Source organism: Etheostoma spectabile, chromosome 12 (assembly GCF_008692095.1).
Source record: "Etheostoma spectabile isolate EspeVRDwgs_2016 chromosome 12, UIUC_Espe_1.0, whole genome shotgun sequence".
Taxonomy (NCBI): Eukaryota; Metazoa; Chordata; class Actinopteri; order Perciformes; family Percidae; genus Etheostoma; species Etheostoma spectabile.
This window is the reverse complement of record NC_045744.1, coordinates 17,584,178-17,606,439: the sequence shown is the minus strand read 5'-3', so window position 1 is coordinate 17,606,439 and position 22,262 is coordinate 17,584,178. Positions and strand designations below refer to the sequence as shown.

Genomic DNA, 22,262 nt, shown 5'->3' with positions numbered 1-22,262 from the left:
CAACAGGCCCTTTTCATGTTACTGAATAAAGGTGCATTACAACACCATACTAAAGTACATCAACAAAAATACTGTACTTGCACATGCATGACTGAGAATTTTTTATTTATTGCAATCATATATTTATTCTCCATTTTAGAGTTAAAAGGTCGTTTTTATTCTCCTGCATTCACCTGACAGCAGCAATAAATGTGTTACATTCATAGATAGAACACTGTATTAGTTACCTGGAACAAGCCTCAACAATGTACATGTCAATTTTACATATCAACCCAGTGATCATTTTACTCTTTTACCTTTCTTTTAATTACATTGTGAACAGCACCTGATGGTGCTAATGAGTAGCTAATGGATAGATGTGTTTGATTAAAGGACTTCTACATGAAACAGGGCATTTTTACATTTTGGTTTAGCTACCTACATTGTTTTAAAATACTTCTGACTCCATACAACCACCAATACCAACAGAAATAATTTGTATTTCGGGAAGTCTTTTGTTAGTTTTCCCTTTAATGAAACTATTCTCAAATTTTGAGAACTACTATGTGCACCGCATATTGACTTCATTGTGTCAAAATAACAAGATTAGGGGAAGTTTTGTGCAACTGCTTTTCTGTGATCTGTAAAACTGTGACACAAAGAAACTTTCCAAATGAAAAAAACTGATTATTTATTTTTTCTAAATCACATGGGAGTGGCTCCCATCATATTTTATATAACATGATGCTTTTGCAAGATTAAGAGACATCAGACTCTCCCGACAGAGACGCCTACATTCAAATTCATCCATTAAGCTGTACCATGAAGTCAGATTAAAAAACACACACACAACAACAGTCATACACACAGTAAACCAGTCGGGTCTATGTGACTATGGCACATTTTCAGCGTTGCACTTGGTCGTAACCTGATATTTCTTAGCAGTAGAATGGGAAAACTCGAAGCCGGTCAGCTCACACAAATTTGAGTACGAGCTTCTTGGTGAGGGTGTACTTGGGCTCTGGCATTTGTTTGTACTTTAAGTATTCTCCTTTGCTGACCTCCCTGTTCACACGTGTCAGGACAGTGAGAATATCATCCGAGCTGCACAGAATACAGAGGAAATGCATTACAAATGATAATCCTTGTTTAAATTGTGGGTATGTTTTAATACAACATCATGCTCTCTAACATATAATATCAATAGCACTGCACATACATTTGAAAAACGCCAAAAACAGAACTACAGAAAAAGCTGTAGTCCCTAAACTGGGTCAACAGGAATTTTCTATGTTTTGAGACAAAAACCCATCTCTGTCCACACAAGAGTTTTAACTCCTATAGCAGAACTAATCGCCATTCTTATTAACATTGTTTGCCAATGCATATCACATGAACATTTTCATACACTGGACATGTGCGTGCTGATGTAAACAGGAAGCAGATTGTCCAAAGTTACTCTGTGGTTGCAAATCATGGATGTAACCAAAAAATACTTTGGACAAAGAACAACAATGGAGAAATGTAAGATCAGGGATTTAATTGCTAAGAGACCAACACCTAGGTGGTATGTAAACCTACCTAGCTGATAAGACTGACTAACATGCAACGTTGTTTCCAAAGGTCTCCGTTTGTGACCATCCAGACTACAAAGCAACCCCAAAGTTTTCAAACCATAGAGGGGGTTGCCAAATGTCTCCATTTTAGGGGCTGGAAAACACCGGAGTAGTGTGAACGTGAGGCGTAAACGTAGCAAAAGATATATATATTTTTTTTAACGAATACGTAGGAGTGTAGTCTTGGTTGGCCAAATCTTTGCCTTAACTGTAGCTAGTGGATAAAACAGCTCAACAAGCATCATCTTATACTCTGGATGGAAGCATCTCTCACCTTTCTGCTGACCTCATCAGCTGCCGGCACAGCTCCTGGATGTAGATGGAGCCTGTGGCAGTGCTTCGGAACGACTTGCACTCTGGCACGGTGGACATGCCCAGCAGAAAGTCAGCACCCCATGGCACTGTCTCACCTTCCACGCGACCTGCGTCTTCCTCCAGGCGGCTCTGTTGGTCCCCCTCCTCCTGTCTTGGCTTCGGAGGACAGGGCAGGGATCCTCTCTGGTAGCCACTTCCCTGACATGCTTGGATGAAGAACAGTTTGGGCTTCCCTGCCAAGGTGGGAGCTCTCCCGCTGTTGAAGGGCTGGGACAGATCTTGCAAGAGCACTGGCTTCTCATCAGTCCCAAAGACACATCCCTTTTCTCCATGGGACAGCACACAAACCACCTAAGATCAAACAAAGCCATGTTTTTCTTCTTGATATTGTGTTACATCTCAATTAAACTTGGACTGAGACACATGATGATTTGTGTATGCATGCAGTCACAGTTAACGTTTGGAATTGTTTGAAAGCTTATTGTACTGATTTAATAGAAATAGTTTTACAACATTTTGTATACGCTTATTTGCTTTCTTACTCAGTTAGATGAGAAGATCTATACCACTGTCACAGCTGTACCATGGACAATATGAAGCTATAGCAGGGTTCACCAAGTCCAATTTAAGACTTTCAATTAAGAGCTTTCTGGAGCAGTTATGTATGCTCTCATCAAAGCCACGAGAATCCTTTGACAAAATAACGGTAATTTTACTTTGAAGAACAGGGGAGTTGCCGGTATGTCGTTGCCTGGATGTACAATTACCATTTGGTCCAAGGATTCTGGTGGCACAGAGCACAGAAATACACCAGTTCCCTCTAAAAAAAAAACAGGGCTGTCTAATGGCAACATAAAATCTGTGAAAAACCACAGAAATTGAAGTTGAGTGAAAGCTCCAAAAAAAGTTGAAGGTGATGACAGCAATATTTAGAACTGGTAGGAAATGTAAGATTTTAAAGTTTAGGGTAATAAATAACTGGCAATTCCTGTAAGGGTGCTAGTTGTATGTAATAGGTTGACTGTTTTTTTTGTTTGTCATTTTCTTTATATCAAATAAGAATGCTTACACTGCTTACCCCCGTGGTAATTTTCAGAACTTTTGTCCTATTTTGACACATCTCACATTGTTCACATTAGTCTATAACAGATGAGATATTCTCCGCTAAATGAAGCATAAACAAATCTTACCGGGGACCTAGACTAGGAGGTACAGAAGTCTAGTTATCTTTCAGACCACTTGAATCCCAATATGCTCAAGCATTATTATGGAATTTTTGCCCATGTTTATTTGACCAACTTTTGCATGATTGTATGTTTTTCGCGCGTGACACGGAATACGTCTCCATAACACCAGGCGGCGCTAATCTGTATTGTCTCCTTAAAAAATGAAAACTGGCAGCCGATTGGACAAACACATGGGTCTGGCTTCTCTGGAATTTTAAAACCGACCATAATGATGGCTCGTTCGGAATACGATCTCGTATTTTACGAAAATAGTTCGCCAAATCGCGTTTCTGAAAACATTTTATGCAAGAAATAGGCCATACAGTTGTTGAATATGTCTTCATTTAAATCGACAAAGATTCTCGTCAGATTTTGAGAGGCGTTTGTTACGCTCATCCCACTCATCATTTCCGGGTTAGCACTCCACCAATGGCCACTGGTCATTGAGTCAGACTACCCGCCTTCCGACATGTCAGATTGGCCAACGTGAAGGTCGGCGGCTGCTTTGGCTGACGATGGCGCAGAACACACCGAACAGACTCAAGTCACTGACCTCGCCAGACTGTCCGACGGCCGATAATCGGGTTGGTGTGTCAGGGCCTTAAATACATCGTGCTGTTGCCCCGGTCCACCGCAGTACAGCGATACACTGACTATGGATAAGAACCTCATACAACCCCACTTCAAAACAGCCAAACTTTCCTTTAAGCCCGCAAATTTGATCTTTTATCAAAAATGCCAAACTATTCCTTTAAAGAGCAAAACATATACAGCATATACAGTAGTCACCGATTTTACAGCTCTGAAGGTGTGTGACACTGCTCACCAAGGCATCGTCATCCAAAAAATTCCTTGAGCTCAGCTCTTTCAGTACAAGAAGCATGCCTTGGGCCGTCAGGTTGTCGTGTACCACCACAGTAAAGCCAAGGCGGGTGAACACTGTGCGCAGAGCCTCTGTATCAAATTAAAGCATAACGATAGATTGTTTTTATACATATCATGTGTAATAAGTATAAACACTAACATCCTCAACCATGAATGTTTTTAGATAACTTAATAGATAAACTGTACATAAACAAATCACATGGTTGTTCAAATACAAGAATACACACTTGCATCCTCCTGAGTCCCTCCTCGACTTTTCAATTCTGTTCCCGGGAAGTACTCATTATTGATGACCACACACAAACCACGAGGGTTATGAGTCAGGGCGTAGTATTCTGTCTAAGGGCACAAGCACAGCCACATAGACAAATCATAAACAATAGTGCTATAATAAAAAGAATGAGAGGAATTTGTGTTTGTGTGAATGGTTACATGATCAGAAAGAGGGGAGCTCCTTGGTTCTGCATCGGAGACAACGGCTACATCGGACTCTCCTGCATCTGAAGAACATAAAACAGCAAAAACTTACATCCCTCCTGTGGGTATAATACAAATGCACGGGAGTGAACAGCTATAGTAGAGCTGGGCGATATAATCGATATTATATCGATACCGAGATATGAGACTAGATATTGTCTTAGATTTTGGATATTGTACTATGGCACAAGTGGTGTCTTTTCTTGGTTTTAAAGGCTGAATTACAGTAAAGTGATGTTGATTTCTGAATTTACAAGACTGTTGTAACTGTTCTATTATTTGCCTTTACACACTTAGTCAATATATCCAAATTACTGATGATTATTTATCAAAAAATCTCATTGTATAAATATAGTGAAAGCACCAATAGTCAACACTACAATATTGATGTGGTATCGATATCAAGGTATTTGGTCAAAAATATAGTGATATTTGATTTTCTCTGTATCGTCCAGCCCTACTCTATAGCAGTGAAGGGGTGGAAGGCTAGTCATTGTAGATAATTATTCAATGGCTGTGTGCTCAAATTAATGGTAAATAATTAATGATAAATAATTAATGGAAAAGTTGGGGAGTTAAACAGTGAAAAAGACTTACAGCTGGGTTGTGATGGCCGGCTGTGGATGACCCTCTGTGGGAAGAAAAACAGAGTCCGGCTCCTCAGTACACTGGCTCATTATAGGATTAACTATATATAAACACACATTGATAAACCCACCTGGTGATCCATGCTGACTGGAGGAATTCGAGGCATCTGGGTCCCTAAAAAGAATACAATAAAACCATGAGTTTCATAGTAATACAACATTTAAATGTGTCTGTGCTTGAGTGTGTAAGTGCATATCATACCATCCATGTAGCGCTTTATAGCCAATGCCAGTTGTTGATCGAACTCCAGCAGAATTGTATGCAGCTCATGCAGATTTGTATTTGACAGTAAACCAGTCTTTTCCATTTCAGCAAACACATCCAGTGCTGTCTGTAAATAACAGGAAAACTGTGTTTGTATCTGTTAGTGTAGAGGCTTTGCAGGTGAAATTTCAAATCTAGAAATCCTTTCCTGTGCAGTAATTGTGTTGTTGCTGTGTGTATATCTTCATGTTTATATCATTCACCCTAATTGCAATTACATGAAGTTAACTTGTAATGGAACTTACTAAACTAACACAGAATATTTACCAAATATAACCTTTTTAATATGATGGTTAACATTGCATTGAGATAATGTACGAATAGTGTTAGTTATGAATTTAGGTGGCTGCTGTTCACAGATAAAGAGAGTTTAACTATTTACTATATGTTTAGGGGTAAATGTTGCATTACTGGTATTAGACTTTTTACTCATAGTAAATAAACAGGACAGGTATCCATGTCATTATTTCTTTGTAACTGTAGGTGTGTTCTTACATTGCATGCCTGAATTTTTGCTTTGCCCAGTTTGTCGGACAACAGAAACTTCATCTTGTCAAGATTTTCTTCTGTCATGTCCTCATATACTTCGTACAGCATCACCCTGACAGAAAGGGACAGGCAAAGAAACATAAGACAAAAGAATACAACTTTGGGAATAAAGCTGAATTAAAATCCTTGCGTACTGTTATCTCTTCCAGTTACAGTAAATGTATTTCTGCTTTTACGTGTACCTGTAATCTGACAGCATGGGATTTGCGTCGGTTTCTTCTGGTCGCCTGCTGTCTGTCTCCAGCAGGTGGAGAAGATCTGCTCGACGGAGGGTTCGGAGCAGCCGACTCAGGAAGAAATCGTTCTCCAACAGTCCTTTTTCTTCTAGTCTCAAGAACAGGTCTTTTGCATCCACAATCTGTATGAGAACCGCCACAAACACTCAAACAAACCTTTGAGAAGACTAACCTTGAAAAGTCAATGAGACGTTTATCTTCAGACATGTGGTTAAGACATGTGCAAAGACAACAGTACAAGGCATGTAGTGCTCACCCCCTCCAGGCGTTTCCTATTGATGACATCACGACACAAGAAGCAGAGAGCTGCAACCTCAGAGGACCCCAGCTCCTCATCTATGCGGGACAACTTGAACCTATCCATCAAAGACCCACTCCCACCAGCACAGGCCGGGTGTTTGGCTCACTGTACTCTACAGGTTGTTGTTATCAGAGGCAGAAACAATAGAGACACAAATCTGAAATCAGAGTCAGAAAAAGGATTTCAGAATTCAGAAAAGGGTTTATTGCCACAATAAGTACACTTATGTGGAATTTGACTTGGTGAAAGGTGCATACCTATACATTAATATAAAATTAACAATAAATACAGAAAAACAAATACATACATTTAAAGCAGAAGGTAAAAATGAAAAGTGGCCATTTAATGGGGAAGATGAAACAAGTTAAAACATAACATGAGCTTGAATTCCAAATGCCACCTCTATACTTGTTGTGGCTGAATACAACAGAAATACTGAATACATATCCTCTATAAGTGAAGAAAGTACAGTAAGATCCCCGTGACAGGTTGTTAGAGTACTCATTACTTCTAAAGCCCTTTACTCTCAACCTGTAGCAGTCTGAGATCCAAGGCAGGTACTTGGTTGTTCCCATGGATAGGTTTAAGACTAATACGTATTTCAAATGGTCACATATTTGTAGGTGTATTTGTGCGGTATATTATTACAGTATATTAATCCCATTTTAGTACTGTATAACATAACCAGTATTTTTGTTATAATTATTCTACAGGTTGAGTCAAAGCGGTGTTTTGTTCATCACTGAGTGGATTCAAACTGCGAAAAGTCCCAGGGCTATGCTAAAGTGACGTCACTGAAAACAACACTACTCGACGTTTCTTTGATGTCACAATGTGAAAATTATACATTTGTTTTAACCCAAGCCTGGGTCGCACAACAACAATAATGTAACGTCAAATCATTATATAGTTTACATTACATCAGCCTAACATGTAGGGTACCTAATAGACTGTAACGTCCCATAAGTTACAGCAGCGTTGACGTTACAGGCTGTATCCATTAGATAACCGCTGTCCACAGGTTAGCACATCTACGACGTTAAAACTTACCACTGTCGATTTACGTCCAAGAAGCGAAAAGGCGCGTCTGCTGTAGCTCAGTAAGACAAAACTGTTTTTAAAAGCGAACAATTCATAAGTGACGTTCTAGCATGTACTTCTTTATGGATGTAAATATTTATATAAGTACTTTGGTGTATGTTGTTCGTACGCTCCCTCGACCGGTTTCACTTTCAGAGGAACTGAGCGCCAGCATTTTAGAAAGGTCGCTTCCGCTTTAAACCTTCAAAAGAAAGGTTATGTTTATGGCACAGGTTTGTTGTCAACACACTTGAAGAATGCAAACGTGTTTTTTTATTTACAATAATCACACGAAAGCAGTGAATTAGTCAAAGACTAGTCTACACAATTGTCCTACGCTCTTGGTTTTACCTAATTGGAGGTTTTATCACGCCTTTCATTGTGTATTTAAATTTTTTACATTTTAAACTTTTATTTTGAAGACAGGCTCGCTTTTTCCTAAATTCACTGAGGGATGACAAACTTAATTTACCGTAACTGTTTTGATTGACAAAGAACCAAAACGAAACCACAATCATTGTTTGAGACAAACTAGTTTATTCAGATCACTAAAGTTTTTTTTTTTTAGCAAGATCACACAGCTCAGATGAAGTCTCAGGTTTAAAAGCTATTGTTATTCTCCACCACGTTTCCTTTTGTGCCACTAGTCATCTGTCACTCAGGAAAAAAAAGACAAGAGCAAAACCAAATGCAATTTTAAGATTTAATCTCAAGTTAAAAAACAGAAAGCTATAAAAAAAAAAGGCTGCTTTTAGCATGTGAGCCCGGAGGTCTTTTAGAGTGAGGGGGCTTTCAGGCTTGGTTCTGGAGGACGACGGGAGGCAAAAGGGAGGAAGTACTCCCTAGCAGCCTGGAAGACGTCATCTGGTTTCCTCAACAGCAAAAACTGCAGGAAGTCAGATATGAGGGCACGGATATCTGGATGTTGTCTCAGGTACGAGGCATGGTCCGCCTTCAGCTCCTCCTATCCCAACGAGACATAAACACACATCCATATCCTTCTCTGTTCAAAGGATTTGTAGAGTAAGATGATGGTGTATGTATGTGTGTATATATATATAGCCTATATACACACATACATACACACATATATATATATATATATATATATATATATATATATATATACATACAACTATATATATCCGCTTCAAACCTTCAAAATATATGTATAGATAAGATGTTTGGGTGGAAAACAATGTTATTCAGGTACAGTCAGTCAGGTACAGTTAATACATGTCTTAATTATATGAGAACATTGTTGGTTACCTTTCTGTCCAAGAACTTGGAGTGCATCTGCATGTCTTCTTCCCAAACCAGAGGGATCTTCTCAAAACCTACTGTCACACACACACACACACACACACACACACACACACACACACACACACACACACACACACACACACACACACACACACACACACACCAACATAACTGACTCTGTTTTATTGGAGGAACCGTATTTATGTGTGAGCTTCGTTACCTTTTTCTAGCTGTGATGGCAGCTGCAGAAGCCTTGTAGTGATTGGTGATCCCACCTGCACTCTGCTGGCCAAGTGCCTGATCACAGAACACAAATTGCTCAAAAATTATTTATCAAGTCATATTGTGACTTTTTTTTTATCAAAGGGATTTGCAGAGCCTTTAAATCATAAATGCACACTCATTTACATTTGTCTTTCATGGGTCTCATTTCCAGACAAAATCAAGTCACAAGTTTATACAATTTTGTTTACACTTAGCCTTGTATATCCATGTAGTCCATGCTCCCTGTAGACCACATGGACAAAACACACACACACCAGGACTGATAAACAAATAAAATAAATAAAAAATGGATAATACTGTAAATAAATTTGACTATTTGACTATTTATTCTTTCTTTTTACTTATCTTTATTTATTGTTTTTTTTTAATCTGTGTCTTGTATTTTTCTTCATATCCCTTGCTGCTGCAACAGTGTGAATTTCCCTATTGTGGGATTAATAAAGGATTTTTAATCTTGAACCTTTGAATCTCTGGTAGCCAGATCACAAATAGGATTTCTATGTGTCTGGTTTCCCGGACTACATGCAAACCACAAAAACATTAAATTTGATTATTGAAATCATGCTGTCCTAAACACAGGTAAAGTCCTTTAAGGAGATGCAAACAGTAAAGGAATCGTAACAGGGTATGCATACATTATGTCTGATCCAAAGGGGTAAATGGACAATATTTATATTACACTTCTCTAGTCTTAACAACTACTCAAAGCTCTTTTACCTAGCACAGGAACCATTCACACAATGTGGCCGAGGCTGCTCATCAGATAAACACTCACACTCCGATTGTCTTGCCAAAGGACACTTTGACATGGCAGGGCCAGGCTTGAACCATCCACCTTCAATTTGGGAGGCAACCGCTCTACCACTGAGCCACAGCCGCCACAGCAGGGGGCAGTGAGAGACCGTCCAACAAGTTTAAGAACCTGTAGACGTACTGTCCAGCCATTGATCTTACCCATCAGCCAGGAAGTAGCACTGCCAAGTAGTAGGGCTGTCCTCCACAGAGTGTACAATCCTCTCCAGCCCAAATACCTCCATGGTCTTACCCCCAACTTCCAGCTGTTTCAGACCCAGCTCACTCTGACCACAGAGAAAAAGATTTCAGTCAGAGTTCACTATTCAAACAACACAGATAATAACCAAAAGGTCTCACTGGCATAATTACTTACAAAAGTGGTGTGGATGATGTGTAATCCTTGGTCGAAGGAGAGGAAGGTCATGTGTTCTGGCGCCTTCTTTCTAAGAGCGATCAGGCGCATCAGCAGAAAGTTGGACCCCTCTGTAACCAGCCCTCTCAGGACAGACATGGGATAAGAAACGGTCTCCTTCGCCGTCTCCTGTACCCGTAAAAAAAATTACCACCTACAGTAATAACAGCAGGTTTGTTGACATCTCCATTGGTAAATGTTTGTATAAAACCGTTTTGAATGGTTATTATAAAAGACATTCAGCTCTAGATTGACTTTGCTTGCTGTTTCAGATTTTAGATTTTTTAACCATGGTGAAGGTCATGTTATTACCATTTATTTCACACATAAATGTTTAAAAGGCCCCAAAGGCCCTGGGATGATTGAACCCTAATGTTGTTTTATCAGGGCTGAGGACAGTTGATGGCAACTATTTAGTGTCTTATCTCACCTCTCCTACAGTGGTAACTTTATCGATCACCATCCGCCCGTTATGCTGCACAATGTGACACCTCTTGTCCAAACTGTGACCCTTAAGCTGAAAATATGATTTAATGTGATGAAAGACAGGGGATACAAAATAAAAACAGACAGAAATGGCATAAGAATTAAAGGCATGCAGGCGCCACACTTGCATTTGTTAAAATGAGACAGTATGGGAAGTTTGCAATGACCCACCTTGACATACTCATGGTAATCTTCTTCCAGCACCTCCAGGTCCGTGGTTATGTAGGCTTAAATGAACAATGTAGGCAGGACAAAGGACATGAAGACAAGGTATGCTCACACTTCTGTGAAAAACATTGAAGGTAAACCTGTCTTTGCAGCCCCTGCCTGCCCTCACCTGTCACTGTAGTTCCACAGGGGGAGTCATCAATGGCCCCCTGGCTCTGAGCATGCAGCAGCATACAGGGCTGCTGGACTCTACGGGCAAACTCCACCGTCACACTGAACTGCCCCAGGACTCGGCCCCCCTCTGACACAGTCACTAGAGAGTCTGGAAACACACACTGGAGCAGCTCTGCAGGCTCTGAGGGAAGTGGGACATATTCATGTTTGAACGTGAGCCACAAATAGACAGTTTAAATTAGGTGACGCTAACTCGTAGGCGTAACCTACGCAGTTTCTTTCTGACCCTCTCGAATTGCCAACAAAGTACACTGACAACTCACCAATGCTGGACATGAACGTGATAGCTTCGTCAGAGGATTTCAACTTCTCTCCATGGTCTACTAGTCCCTCAATGTCCGCTAAGGCTCCAGCAGGAGTCTCGTCTTCCAGCGGGGCCTCCATCATTGGCAGATACTCAAGGTAGTAAAATAAGTATCAACGTAGTTGGAACAGCTTTGTGAGACAAACTTTTGTTGTCACAAATAGGTTTGGAGGGTTTATGGCAAGCAGCCTTTTAAACTTCGTGTCTCTGCTTCTATATGCAGAATGGATGTGTTAAGCGTAAATGTAGCTGACGCCATGTCAAGTTGCCATGACAACACCGGAAGTTAACATAAGCTATCCGTACGATTGCTAGGTGGTTTCAGTTCTACGTATTATTATAAAACATTGTTCATTGAATTTCGGGTTCTTTATGAGTTAAAGTGAGTTGTATTTGCCCTTTGGTATATTCAGTACGAACGAGTCCTATTTTGGTAAGCTACAAGAAGTTTTGGGACGGTAGCGCGAACGGAGGAGAGACAATGCGGACTGTGAACAGCGAAATGTTAAGCTCCTGTTTTTGTTTTATTCTACTGCTGGTCTACCAGGCAAAAACGTTTTCACGGTGTTACATCATACTTCTATATGGAATAAAGCTAAAAAAAATGGACAACGGTATGAAGTGAGTGTTTCCTTTATGACCAGGATAGCTATTAAGAGAATATGCAGCCTTTTTTCCGATCCGGAAGAGGACTGCACAAGACTCACAATTGTTACGTGACAATAATGTGTGTTGGTTGAATCCGTTTCACGTTTTTCAGAAAACACAAAAAACTGAACCAAATACTGAACATACGATATTTATTAATAATTTCATTCAAACATGTTATGGCAATATATTACTTTTGACATACTAATAACAATGTCTGTAAATAATGCAACATGTGAGGAATAAATGACTAAGGCAAATTTATGAACATGCCTTTGTGACTTAGGCAATTTTAAAACCTCAACTCTGTCAACAATGTGTTTACATGCACAGCACTAACCGGGGTATACGGTGAAGTGAGTAACCGGTTTATGGCCAGTTCTCCCCTATACATGAGCGGGGAAGAAGGACCAGATATTTTTTGAAAAGACAAGAGTTAAGCGAAGTCCATGAAGCTAGCTAAATGCTAGTTTTCATGATTTTTTTAGTTAAAAACATAGTTTCTAGCTGTTAGATTACAATAAAGTATTTAAATCTGTCTTGAAAAGATCATGTACTGTGGACAAAATTCAACAAAAACTCTAGATGAAATATTGTTTGAAAAGAGTGAAGTCCATGAAGCTAGCTAAAAACAGCTAGCGAAATGCTAACTTTCATCTACTAAAATGCTGACTAAAAAGGCTGAATAAAAACTACAAAATAACTATTGGTATAGCCTAGCCTATATTATAGTAAACATCATCACATCCCGATTGGGGACGAGCCCTGAATCATGGAAATAACTTCACTGATAGAGTGGTAAATCTTTTTTCTTCTTGAAGCAGCAGCCATGTTGAAAGGCTTGTAAAACTGCCTAAGTCACATTGTCTTTTGACTTACGCAAAATAAAACTGCCTAAGTCCCACTTTTGACTTAGGCAGTCATACTAAAGGCGTAGAATCACATCACCTGTTCAACTGAGAATGTAGGAAATTTTACCAGAGGTGGCCAGCACCATGAGGAGATGATTTAGGCAAGAAAATACTTTTTGTTTTGTACTCATTTGTTAGATATGTAAATGTCACCAGTATTCTCTAAGGCTTCTGTTTGTAAAAAGTTCCCCCCTCATTAAAACATCAACCCATCAGTGATGATCAACAAGTTTATTTCTTTGACACACATCTGTCACAATAGAAAAGATCATTTAAAAATATAAGATTTAGAATAATAAAAAAAAAGTTATACATTTTAAGAAAAGACGCACCCTGAGTTAATTATAAACCCCAATTAAGACATAAAGTACATGTAAATGCATCATTCTTTTGGTGATTAAGCTTCATTTGTGATGTGGAGACAAAACAAGTCTCTTCCTTAAGGTGAACCTGACTTCAGGCATCTGCTTTAGTGCACCAAGCCGCGGTGTCCAGCCCTCTTTCTGGGCTACTTCATTGTTCACGCGGTGGAGGATGGTGGTAATGTCTTCACCCCTAAAACAATATACAGTGTACGAAAACATATTACTACTCCTATCAGGGCATATTATGATCAAGACAGGTGTACAGCATTAACTACGTGATAACGATTATATAGTCAGATCTACCACAGGATTAACTATCTATTTAATTTTGAGTTTCACACTTACCTTGGACAGCCCTCCTTTAGCTGCTGACACACGGATTGGATGAACCAGCTTCCATTTATTGTTTGTCTGAATGCTCGATGATCTTCGACAGTGGCAATGGCAACCAGAACATCAGCTTCCTCAGGGATGAATGGAGAGTGAGAATCATCATCAGTCAGCAGACCTTCTTCTAACACTCTACGCTGTATCTGCGATCCCTGGCAGGCCTGGATCAGGAACACTTTGGGCTTGCCAGTGAGGGCTGACTGGTCAGTTGCCTTGAAAGTTCTTGTTATTTCTTTAATGGAGAGGGGCTGCTCATCAATCCCTAGGACTGCACCATTCCTTCCATGACTCAGAATACAGCAGATGAAGGCATCACCATGCTTAGGAGCCTCTTGAAGATCAGTGAAACTGCCGCCAGACCACTCCGTCACATTGAAGCCCTGCAGCTCAGCGAGGTTGCTCTGAGAAGAAAAGCCTTTCAGTGTGCGGTCCATCTGGTCCTTGGTTTGGTCTTTACACATCAGCACTCTGAACCCCAGCCAGCTGAACACCTCTGCCAAACTTTCTGCAGGGGATTTAATAATTAAAAAAAAACTATTTCATCTTCAACCACCAACTAACAGGAGAATATTTAAAAATTGTGAATCCATCTACTCTGTAACATACGAGCATCTTTGTCTGTTCCATTTCTTGCTCCTTTGGGGAAATTCTCATTGTTTATGATCACACAGAGGCCGGTAGGCTGGCTGTTCAACTCATAGTGCTCTTCCTGAAAACAATGGAAACAGTTTGACACAAACACATAACTAAGAAACTAGCCTGGAGCGGATATTTTTTCCATTTCAATATTTTATGCTGTAAGACTTTTACTTAAGAGGTACCTTTTTTTCTTTACTATTTTAAACATTATGAAGTTGGCTATGAGAATAATACAAAGCTTAGATTCTATTATGTTAAAGTGCTCATATTATGCTCATTTTCAGGTTCATAATTGTATTTTGAGGTTGTACCAGAAAAGGTTTACATGGTTTAACAAACACCGTGTACTTGTGGAATACCTGCAGAACAGGGACATGCGAGTAATTTTTTTGTAGATTATGGTGAACTAGTGTGTGTTATAGCAGTGTTTTGAGCTAGTTATGTAGAAAGACGTGCAGATTTTGAACAGCTCAATCGGAGAATGAAGGCAGAGGACATTCAGAAAGCAATATCTCCCTCAAAACAGCATGGATAGTTTTTTCCAAGTTTGTACACCCCAACCCCCAGAAAAAAGTGTTTTTTTTCATAATATGGGCACTTTAAAATAGGATCCTAAGCCATTATTGTGTCTCTTAAACAAAGCCTAACTAAAACACTGACTCAAGCTTTGTAACATAAAGTATACTTTTTCAACATTAGGTAAAAAAAACTCACCTCCTTTCGCCTCTTGCTCTCTTGTGGCAGAACATCTGAGGAAATCAGAGGGAAACAGATTTACAACACTTCTAAAAATAAACCCTTAAGCCGTCAACTTTATGTGGAACACACAATGCTGGCATGAGTCATTTCTTTACCAAAACTATATATAAATGTTAACATAGGGTTACTACCTCTGCTGTCAAATGAACACTCTTGAACAGGCGTAGTTACAAAGCAGGTTTTATTCAATTGTATGTTCTTCAGCTCAGGGTAAGTCGTTTTAATGTCCTCATCGGTTTGCAGGAGGTCCAGGAAGGCGTTGCAGGTGTCCTCTCCTTTGTTCATGATCTTATCCACAAGCTCAATGACGTGGCCCTCTACATCTTCCTTGTTTATGCTTTTAAGGTTGTTGTACTCCCGCTTAGTTATCAGTTTAGTTTCATGAACTTTGTTGAGGATTAGCCTGTAGTCTCCACATAAAGTTGTCTGAATGGCTGTCTTATTACGTCTCACCATGTCTGTGGCTGACATGCTGAATCTGACAAAGAGAAATAGAGACAGAAAGAAGAAGTAGTCTATAGCAAAGTACACTAGTTATTATTGGGGGTTGAAAGCTGAAATGATTTGCAAAATATTGTGATACCACTGACAATTATGTTGTAACGTTAGGTTATAGCCTAATACTCGTGAATGCAGATTAAAGGAGATTTCTAATCATTTACCTAACACAGCAGAAAGGAAGGAAAATCACTTATTGAACTTTCATATTAGGAATATGGATCTGGACCTTTTCTAACGTCTACAAGTTTCCCTTAAATGTCCTCTTAACTGCCGACTCGGAAGCTGCGACTCGGAAGCCAATTTCAGCGCCGTTTTAAAATGTAGTTAGGTAGGCTAACGTAACTAGCGAGAATGTATGCTAACTTGTGTTTTTAATGTTATTTGACATTAACTTTCCTACAGACTGACGTTAGTCAGAATTTAGTTAACTTCAAATGCGTTTCTACGATAACGGCATGCAAAGAACCGCAAGCTAACGTTACCAAACTGTAATATCCGCAACAATACGGTAATTACATAAATATTTGATTATGTAGTTTTACTCCCAATTGTGGACTTTACCTGGGAATTCCCTGTCCTCGTGGCTCGTAACAGTAGCAGGGCTGCTTTCGTTTTCAAAACTCGGAGGTCAGAGCTCGCTCAGAAGGCGCTGGTCCTTACTCCTTACCTAAACAAAGCTGAAGTCTCTGCGCAAAGTATTTGCAGTAACAGGCTACTCAATTCTTCTTTCATCTGCTCAGGGCTAATATGCCCAATGCAAGCAGTCCATTGAGTAAGTAGGAATAGAATGCAGCGACCGACTCAGACAAGTGTGGTGCTCGCCCTCCACCTAGTGCTGCAGAGTGGTGAGGGAAAACAGCTTGCTTAGTGACGCGCCGCAGTGAAGCGAAGAAGTTGATGCAGGCTAGTACAAAGCAACGCATGGGTAAAGTTTATGCTCTATTGGAAGTGATCTCGGTTTTAAAGAGAAAGTGCATCAGAATTGAGGACTAGTAGTTGGTTTGACAAGATAAAGAGAGAAGATAAACATCAGGTCAGTTCGTATAAAACATATTCTTGCAGAAGTGATTGCAGCTTTCCCTGGTGGTCTAGTGGTTAGGATTCGGCGCTCTCACCGCCGCGGCCCGGGTTCGATTCCCGGTCAGGGAACTGACCTTTTTGCACAATTGTATTTGCGTTGTACTCCCATAGCGATGTGTAGCAGTCGCACCGACTAGATAAGATCGAAGAATATCAAGTCATCATTAAATGCAATGGGCATCTTCAGCAAAAGAAATTCAGTTGCTATGTGGGAGCAACCCAGAGCTGGTAGTGGTCATGTGTTGTCAAGGGAAGAGTTTTGGAACCTCTAACCATCCTAATATCTAAACAACTTTAGATTTTAAATTACTGTATAAGTAGCCTATAGTTGAATGAAAGTTATTATTCATAACAGTTGATAAGTGCCCAGTTCAACAGATGTAATATAAATGATTTTAGAAAATTTTCTATTTATTTATTTATTTATTGTTTGTAACATTTTCAAAAAATACTAATATGTTTAAAACAGTAGGGATTCTGTAATTCTTTGAGAGTCACAGATATTTATAAAAAAGGTTACTGATTCTGTAAGTAACCAATTTTATTTATAATTTATTAAAAAGTAAAATTGACTGAGTCTTTTTACTTAGTTTTTAGTGTATGGACCAGTAAAACATTGCTTTAGATGTAACCAGAAAATCGGAAATTGTGTGGTTTATGTTTGAGAAAAATATGAATAAAGAAACAGGAAGAAACCCTTGTTTCCTGAAGCTTTGTACAGTATGTGACGTCATGCTTCTTCTTTCCACAGAAATGTGTCATGGAACTTCAGTCTGACACAGACAGTCAGCGACCGAGTGGACGGACAGCTGGAGGTAACGGCTTCTTAGTAATCCTATTTAAAATCATGGTGCTTCAGATTTTGTGTTAGATTTAATTCATAATAAAGCTTGTACTTGGAATAACTATTCATGGGTTTATTTCTTAATTTTAAGAGACAGTGGTATTGTATAGCTAAGTGGGATTGCAAACAAAAGCACTAATACCTTTTTACTTTTGTTCTTTTTTGTGTGGAAAATGTTTTTGTAAGTAAAGGAAATGTGTATGTGTATGTTGTGTGTAAACTCACAGTTAAACTTAATTGAGAGGAGAATTAGGACTAATACGAGTAAAGCTGTTTGTTTGTATTTGATTATATGTCCAGATGTAAGTCACTAAATCATTTACTGTATCCTTTAAAAAGGGGAAGTTTGAACAGCCATGAAATTACTTATGACAGCTTCCGGATGAACTGTGTGTGTGTGGTGTGTGTGTGTGTGTGTGTGTGTGTGTGTGTGTGTGTGTGTGTGTGTGTGTGTGTGTGTGTGTGTTTGTGTGTGTATAAAACCCTTAGATTGGCTATGAAGCTGTTTCCTGTCCATTCAATACTTTGGTCCAGTTTGCTGGTTTTGTGTGCCTCACAAAATGGTGGGAAACTTTCACACACACACACACACACACACACACACACACAACACTCAACGAATGATGATCCATGGATATAAGTTAAGTTTTCTTTGGTACACCATGTTTGACTTATCAAATATTTTTGTCTCTGTTGCTTTCATCAGGGTGGTGTCTCAGTTTCCGCTTTCCTTTTATTCAGCCACCACCCTGATTAAGAATACCACAAGATGTTGATGCATGTTGTACCACAGAAAAGAATGTGCAAAGATGGACGCTTGCTGTGTGTGTGTGTGTGTGTGTGTGTGCGCATTGTCAAAAGTTAGAACTTAAAGATCCATGGCTTTTACATTTGTGTTTTCCCTCCTGCTATAACTCTAGATATATGTCCTCTTTTAACAGAGGCAGAGGATCCGGATGTCTGTGAGGGTGAATATATCCATGGTGATGTGAGAATTACCTTTTTATCTTTAACTTCCAAAGGCCACAGATAATACAAATGTATAGTTTGGTTTTTATATTTGGTTCTTAATGTTTGTGGAATGGTTTCAGCACTATTCACACAGTCCTCCAGAGCAAGACTATAATGTAGAGGAGGCTGAGGTGGATGAGAACTTTGGCTGCCTCCTTTACCCAACAAATGTTCTCAACTGCTCCTGGTCATTTCCCACTTTACAGAAAGATACTCAGCTCTTTGTCATGATCAGGTTATCATTTTCTTTTACAATATTACATTTTTTTAAATAACACATTACTCACAAAGCAAATATTTGATATATATGAATGCATATTTACAATCCAAATGTATGAATTATTTTGACTGAGTATCAATTTCTCTGTCTATTCACCTAGTGTGTGTGATTATCATGAAGTGGGTCACGCTCTGAACCTTTCGTCTGTGGAGAGAGTCGGATCGATGTCTTCCATTCTGCACGTGCATGAGGAGTTGAATGTAATTCTCCGTTTTAACATAACCCTGCTCGACAAGTGGACAGTCTACACCTACCCTTACGACATCAACATGCTAGGTAATACTCAAAGACAAACACTGTCATTGAGTTGAATATTTGCCAATGATAATACTACAGATAAGCATTCAATGGCATCCACTGTTGCACAAGGTAGCCCTTTTTTATAGGTTCTATCCAATTCACTCTTTAACAGTAGAAAGAATCCCATTACTCAAAACCACAAATGTGAACCTCATGGTGGCGCTGTCTGCTAAGCATGTCTGTCTGGATTAAATCCTTTAAGTGGATGTTGAGATATCTAAATAAGTGAAAACTCTGACCTGCTGGTGGCGCTAAAAGACTAGTACCTACTACTAGGTCAAGGATAAGCAAAGTTTTAGGATTTCTGCTCTGGGCACCATGCATGTCTGTCTGTACTAAATTCTCTGGCAAGCCATTTAATAGTTGTTGAGATATTTCAGTCTGGACCAAAGAGGTGAACCGACAGAGCGGTAATGCCATCCATAAAGCTGCCACTATGGCTAAAAATAATGCATATTATCTGTGTATTTTGTTTAGTGTGTTTGATGATTGAAAACCAAACTAGATTTTCTTCCAACTTAAATGTACTTTCTAATGTCTTAAAGTCCAGAGAGGCCCATCACATAAGTGTTAGTGTTGCCAGGGGAACAAATCTTGACTTTACAAATGAATGTTGGAGCCCCTGCTGGGTAAAATGTCATCAATATCTTTTTAAATACTATTTCAAATTTCATTTCTATGACATTACAACCTTGTTCTCACAATCTAGCCCCCTCCCCAACAGACTTCCAGTAAATTTCATATAAATGTTTGTTTTGTTGCTCTTTTTTTTGCTTTCAGGTGACTAAACTGTGCCCATTTTCCCATCAATAGTTGCTTGTTTCTATCATTAGTGTGTGTAGTTTATCAAGCCTATCAGTAGACTGATGGTAGGCTGACTGGCACTTTGTTGGTTAATTGGGCACATGCCACCTATAGTTAGATACATATTCATTTGTTAAGCTGAATGTTCATGTTAGGTTTACACTGTATGTTGTAAAGAATCTACAGCAGACCTTCTGAATTTAATCTTTTATCAATGTACATTTTACTGATTTTGTGGTTGTGTGTGCCACAGAGGTCCTGCCTCCACCCCAAAACATTTCTGCATCATTCGTAAATGGAAACCTGTTAGTGACATGGAGTAAGCCCCACAGTCGTGTACATCTTGAACCCCTTTGCTTTGAATACCAACTAGACATGGGTGACCAGGTACAGTATGGACAGTATGTAGAAATGAGATACAGGCTACCATTTAGTGCATTATGTCCCGGTGCACATAAACAAGAATAATCCAAATGAAGTGAACCTACTGAGTGTTTCCTGGTGAATCTTTATCTTTTAAAAACAGGAAAAATCCAAAGACCTAATCGAGACGCTGACACATACAGAACCCAATTTAGATCCTACCAGCACCTACAACGTGAGGATTAGAACCAAAACGAGGAGTTTATGCCGAGAATCTTCTCAGTGGAGTGACTGGAGTCACGCCATCAGTGAGTACTATTTGTTATGTCATCTGGAAAAGTGGTTTTACCAAAGGCTGGTGACCTTTTATCATCTCCATCCACCTGCACACTATGTTACATTTTTGGTCTGTATTTGTGTGTGTGTGTGTGTGTGTGTGTGTGTGTGTGTGTGTGTGTGTGTGTGTGCGCGCGTGTCTGTTTGTAGCGGTGAAACAGTCAACAGCGTTGAGTTACAAGCTCAACACTGTGGTGATCATCTCAATTTCACTTGGAATACCTATGATCCTCCTGGCTGGGCTGCTGCTGGTGCGCAATCAGAGGTACTGTAGTGTCTCTAAGTTGACCAACCTATTCACTCCTGCGTGACTCACACACACACACACACACACTCAGACACATTTATTTGGATCAACTATTTGTTTTAAAACTAAATACACATCAAGGCTCATTTTGTGTGCATGTGTGTGTGTGTGTGTGTGTGTGTGTGTGTGTGTGTGTGTGGTGTGTGTGTGTGTGTGTGTGTGTGTTCCAGGATATCTAAGGTTCTGTTTCCTCAGATTCCTTGCCCCCCGCCAAAGTACAAATATTTCCTGGAAAAAAACGACACATTCAATGTAAGTACACATACTGCGCGTGCGTGCGCACGCACACACACACACACACACACACGCACACACACACACACACGCACACACACACATACACACATACACACACTTTACCACTTACTCAACCACAAACTTTGTGTGTGTGTTGTTTCCAGCTCTTCCACCCTGCCCCATCAGCTGTGCCTGTAGAGGAGATCACAGAGGTGGAGGACACAGAGCAAAAGCCTCGATCAATATGATAAAAACTATATGTGAAAGACACATTCATAAAACATTAAATTTTGGTTTTATTTTGCTAATGTCTTTTATAGCCTTAGCCTGCACAGAAAGTTTTGTTCAAGTTGTTTATGACTTAATAGTATACCAATATGAAGGCAAAACACGCTGAGGATCACAAGAAGATTTTGCTCTGCTTGGTCATGGACTTGTTATTACTGAAACCAAGGGAATATGTCAGTTGGGGAGTTTTGATGAAATACTTTAGCTTTATCTGAACTAGCTGATGAGCTGGTTCTGAAATGTATACCTTTTTGCTGTGAATAAAGATTAGCGATGCACTATAATATCATGTGCTCATTTAAACTGAATTCATTTATCAGGGCCCGAGCGCCCACAGCGGTGAAGGCCCTATCGAAACTGAAGGAATTATTATTCGGACCCAAGCACGGAAGTGCAAGGCCCCGACTTCGCCTTGCATATGAGTCCTTCGTTGCATTTTTGAGTTGGTTAGAATGCCCGAAAACCCACAAAACGTTGCACACGCATCAGGCCCGGTGAAAATGTGATATTTATGTGAGTCCCACCAGGGATTGTAGATGTCGCAATCGCAACAATTCATGCAAATTCAACATCCAAAATTGTTGTTGAATGTAAAAAATGACTGTTACCTGAAACAGCGTGTAGTTTTTCTTTTTAACATCTCACATCACACTTTCAGTCACTATGACCACTG

General features: G+C 39.6%; 4 protein-coding genes and 1 non-coding gene across 10 annotated transcripts; 2 read left to right on the top strand and 3 right to left on the bottom strand.

Annotated features, from left to right (window-relative positions):
- Positions 1-401: 401 nt before the first annotated feature.
- Positions 402-7,764, bottom strand: casp8 (caspase 8, apoptosis-related cysteine peptidase). Its single transcript, XM_032530893.1, has 13 exons — positions 7,547-7,764; positions 6,452-6,653; positions 6,142-6,317; positions 5,906-6,011; positions 5,348-5,477; positions 5,217-5,260; positions 5,096-5,129; positions 4,454-4,521; positions 4,249-4,360; positions 3,963-4,090; positions 1,870-2,261; positions 945-1,083; positions 402-902 (listed from the first exon to the last, which is right to left on the bottom strand). The coding sequence occupies exons 2-12, from the start codon at positions 6,557-6,559 to the stop codon at positions 954-956; spliced, it is 1,428 nt and encodes a 475-aa protein (XP_032386784.1). The 5' UTR covers positions 6,560-6,653; positions 7,547-7,764; the 3' UTR covers positions 402-902; positions 945-953.
- A 501-nt stretch (positions 7,765-8,265) lies between these two features.
- catip (ciliogenesis associated TTC17 interacting protein) lies at positions 8,266-12,050 on the bottom strand. Of its 2 annotated transcripts, none has more exons than XM_032530910.1 (9): positions 11,486-12,050; positions 11,158-11,343; positions 10,992-11,047; positions 10,765-10,851; positions 10,296-10,463; positions 10,082-10,206; positions 9,063-9,139; positions 8,846-8,913; positions 8,266-8,540 (listed from the first exon to the last, which is right to left on the bottom strand). In XM_032530910.1, exons 1-9 carry the CDS (start codon positions 11,607-11,609, stop codon positions 8,352-8,354), a joined length of 1,080 nt encoding a protein of 359 aa, XP_032386801.1. In that variant the 5' UTR covers positions 11,610-12,050; the 3' UTR covers positions 8,266-8,351. The 2 variants fall into 2 exon arrangements, with proteins under 2 accessions (XP_032386801.1, XP_032386800.1); XM_032530909.1 differs by having other exon boundaries at positions 8,846-8,916; positions 11,486-12,038.
- A 1,301-nt stretch (positions 12,051-13,351) lies between these two features.
- Positions 13,352-16,571, bottom strand: LOC116698766 (caspase-8). 4 transcript variants are annotated; one of them, XM_032530904.1, is made up of 6 exons: positions 16,301-16,571; positions 15,370-15,716; positions 15,194-15,228; positions 14,447-14,549; positions 13,796-14,345; positions 13,352-13,640 (listed from the first exon to the last, which is right to left on the bottom strand). In XM_032530904.1, the coding sequence occupies exons 2-6, from the start codon at positions 15,707-15,709 to the stop codon at positions 13,490-13,492; spliced, it is 1,179 nt and encodes a 392-aa protein (XP_032386795.1). In that variant the 5' UTR covers positions 15,710-15,716; positions 16,301-16,571; the 3' UTR covers positions 13,352-13,489. The 4 variants fall into 4 exon arrangements, with proteins under 4 accessions (XP_032386795.1, XP_032386793.1, XP_032386794.1 ...); XM_032530902.1 differs by having other exon boundaries at positions 16,407-16,566; XM_032530903.1 differs by having other exon boundaries at positions 14,447-14,543; positions 16,407-16,566.
- Positions 16,572-16,816: 245 nt separating this feature from the next.
- trnae-cuc (transfer RNA glutamic acid (anticodon CUC)) lies at positions 16,817-16,888 on the top strand. The gene has a single exon. It is a non-coding gene; the product is annotated as a tRNA-Glu (tRNA).
- A 681-nt stretch (positions 16,889-17,569) lies between these two features.
- LOC116698769 (granulocyte-macrophage colony-stimulating factor receptor subunit alpha) lies at positions 17,570-21,892 on the top strand. Of its 2 annotated transcripts, none has more exons than XM_032530912.1 (10): positions 17,570-17,634; positions 18,153-18,226; positions 18,605-18,651; positions 18,755-18,909; positions 19,055-19,230; positions 20,312-20,445; positions 20,585-20,729; positions 20,908-21,022; positions 21,235-21,316; positions 21,466-21,892. In XM_032530912.1, exons 2-10 carry the CDS (start codon positions 18,160-18,162, stop codon positions 21,547-21,549), a joined length of 1,005 nt encoding a protein of 334 aa, XP_032386803.1. In that variant the 5' UTR covers positions 17,570-17,634; positions 18,153-18,159; the 3' UTR covers positions 21,550-21,892. The 2 variants fall into 2 exon arrangements, with proteins under 2 accessions (XP_032386803.1, XP_032386802.1); XM_032530911.1 differs by having other exon boundaries at positions 17,586-17,634; positions 18,584-18,651.
- Positions 21,893-22,262: the final 370 nt, after the last annotated feature.

Excerpts from the sequence above, each read along its gene's own strand:
- LOC116698769 (XM_032530911.1), top strand. The coding sequence starts at position 18,160 with ATGAAGCTGTTTCCTGTCCATTCAATACTTTGGTCCAGTTTGCTGGTT. Across the intron at positions 19,231-20,311 it reads TTACGACATCAACATGCTAG|AGGTCCTGCCTCCACCCCAA; the intron begins GTAATACTCAAA and ends TGTGTGCCACAG. Across the intron at positions 21,023-21,234 it reads CTGCTGGTGCGCAATCAGAG|GATATCTAAGGTTCTGTTTC; the intron begins GTACTGTAGTGT and ends TGTGTGTTCCAG.
- casp8 (XM_032530893.1), bottom strand. The coding sequence starts at position 6,559 with ATGGATAGGTTCAAGTTGTCCCGCATAGATGAGGAGCTGGGGTCCTCT. Across the intron at positions 4,091-4,248 it reads AGGGACTCAGGAGGATGCAA|AGGCTCTGCGCACAGTGTTC; the intron begins GTGTGTATTCTT and ends AATTTGATACAG. Across the intron at positions 1,084-1,869 it reads CTGATGAGGTCAGCAGAAAG|CTCGGATGATATTCTCACTG; the intron begins GTGAGAGATGCT and ends TATTCTGTGCAG.
- catip (XM_032530909.1), bottom strand. The coding sequence starts at position 11,609 with ATGATGGAGGCCCCGCTGGAAGACGAGACTCCTGCTGGAGCCTTAGCG. Across the intron at positions 11,344-11,485 it reads CACGTTCATGTCCAGCATTG|AGCCTGCAGAGCTGCTCCAG; the intron begins GTGAGTTGTCAG and ends CACTTCCCTCAG. Across the intron at positions 8,917-9,062 it reads GCCATCACAGCTAGAAAAAG|TAGGTTTTGAGAAGATCCCT; the intron begins GTAACGAAGCTC and ends TGTGTGTGACAG.
- LOC116698766 (XM_032530902.1), bottom strand. The coding sequence starts at position 16,471 with ATGAAAGAAGAATTGAGTAGCCTGTTACTGCAAATACTTTGCGCAGAG. Across the intron at positions 14,550-15,193 it reads AGAGCAAGAGGCGAAAGGAG|GAAGAGCACTATGAGTTGAA; the intron begins GTGAGTTTTTTT and ends CATTGTTTTCAG. Across the intron at positions 13,641-13,795 it reads CTAAAGGAGGGCTGTCCAAG|GGGTGAAGACATTACCACCA; the intron begins GTAAGTGTGAAA and ends ATATTGTTTTAG.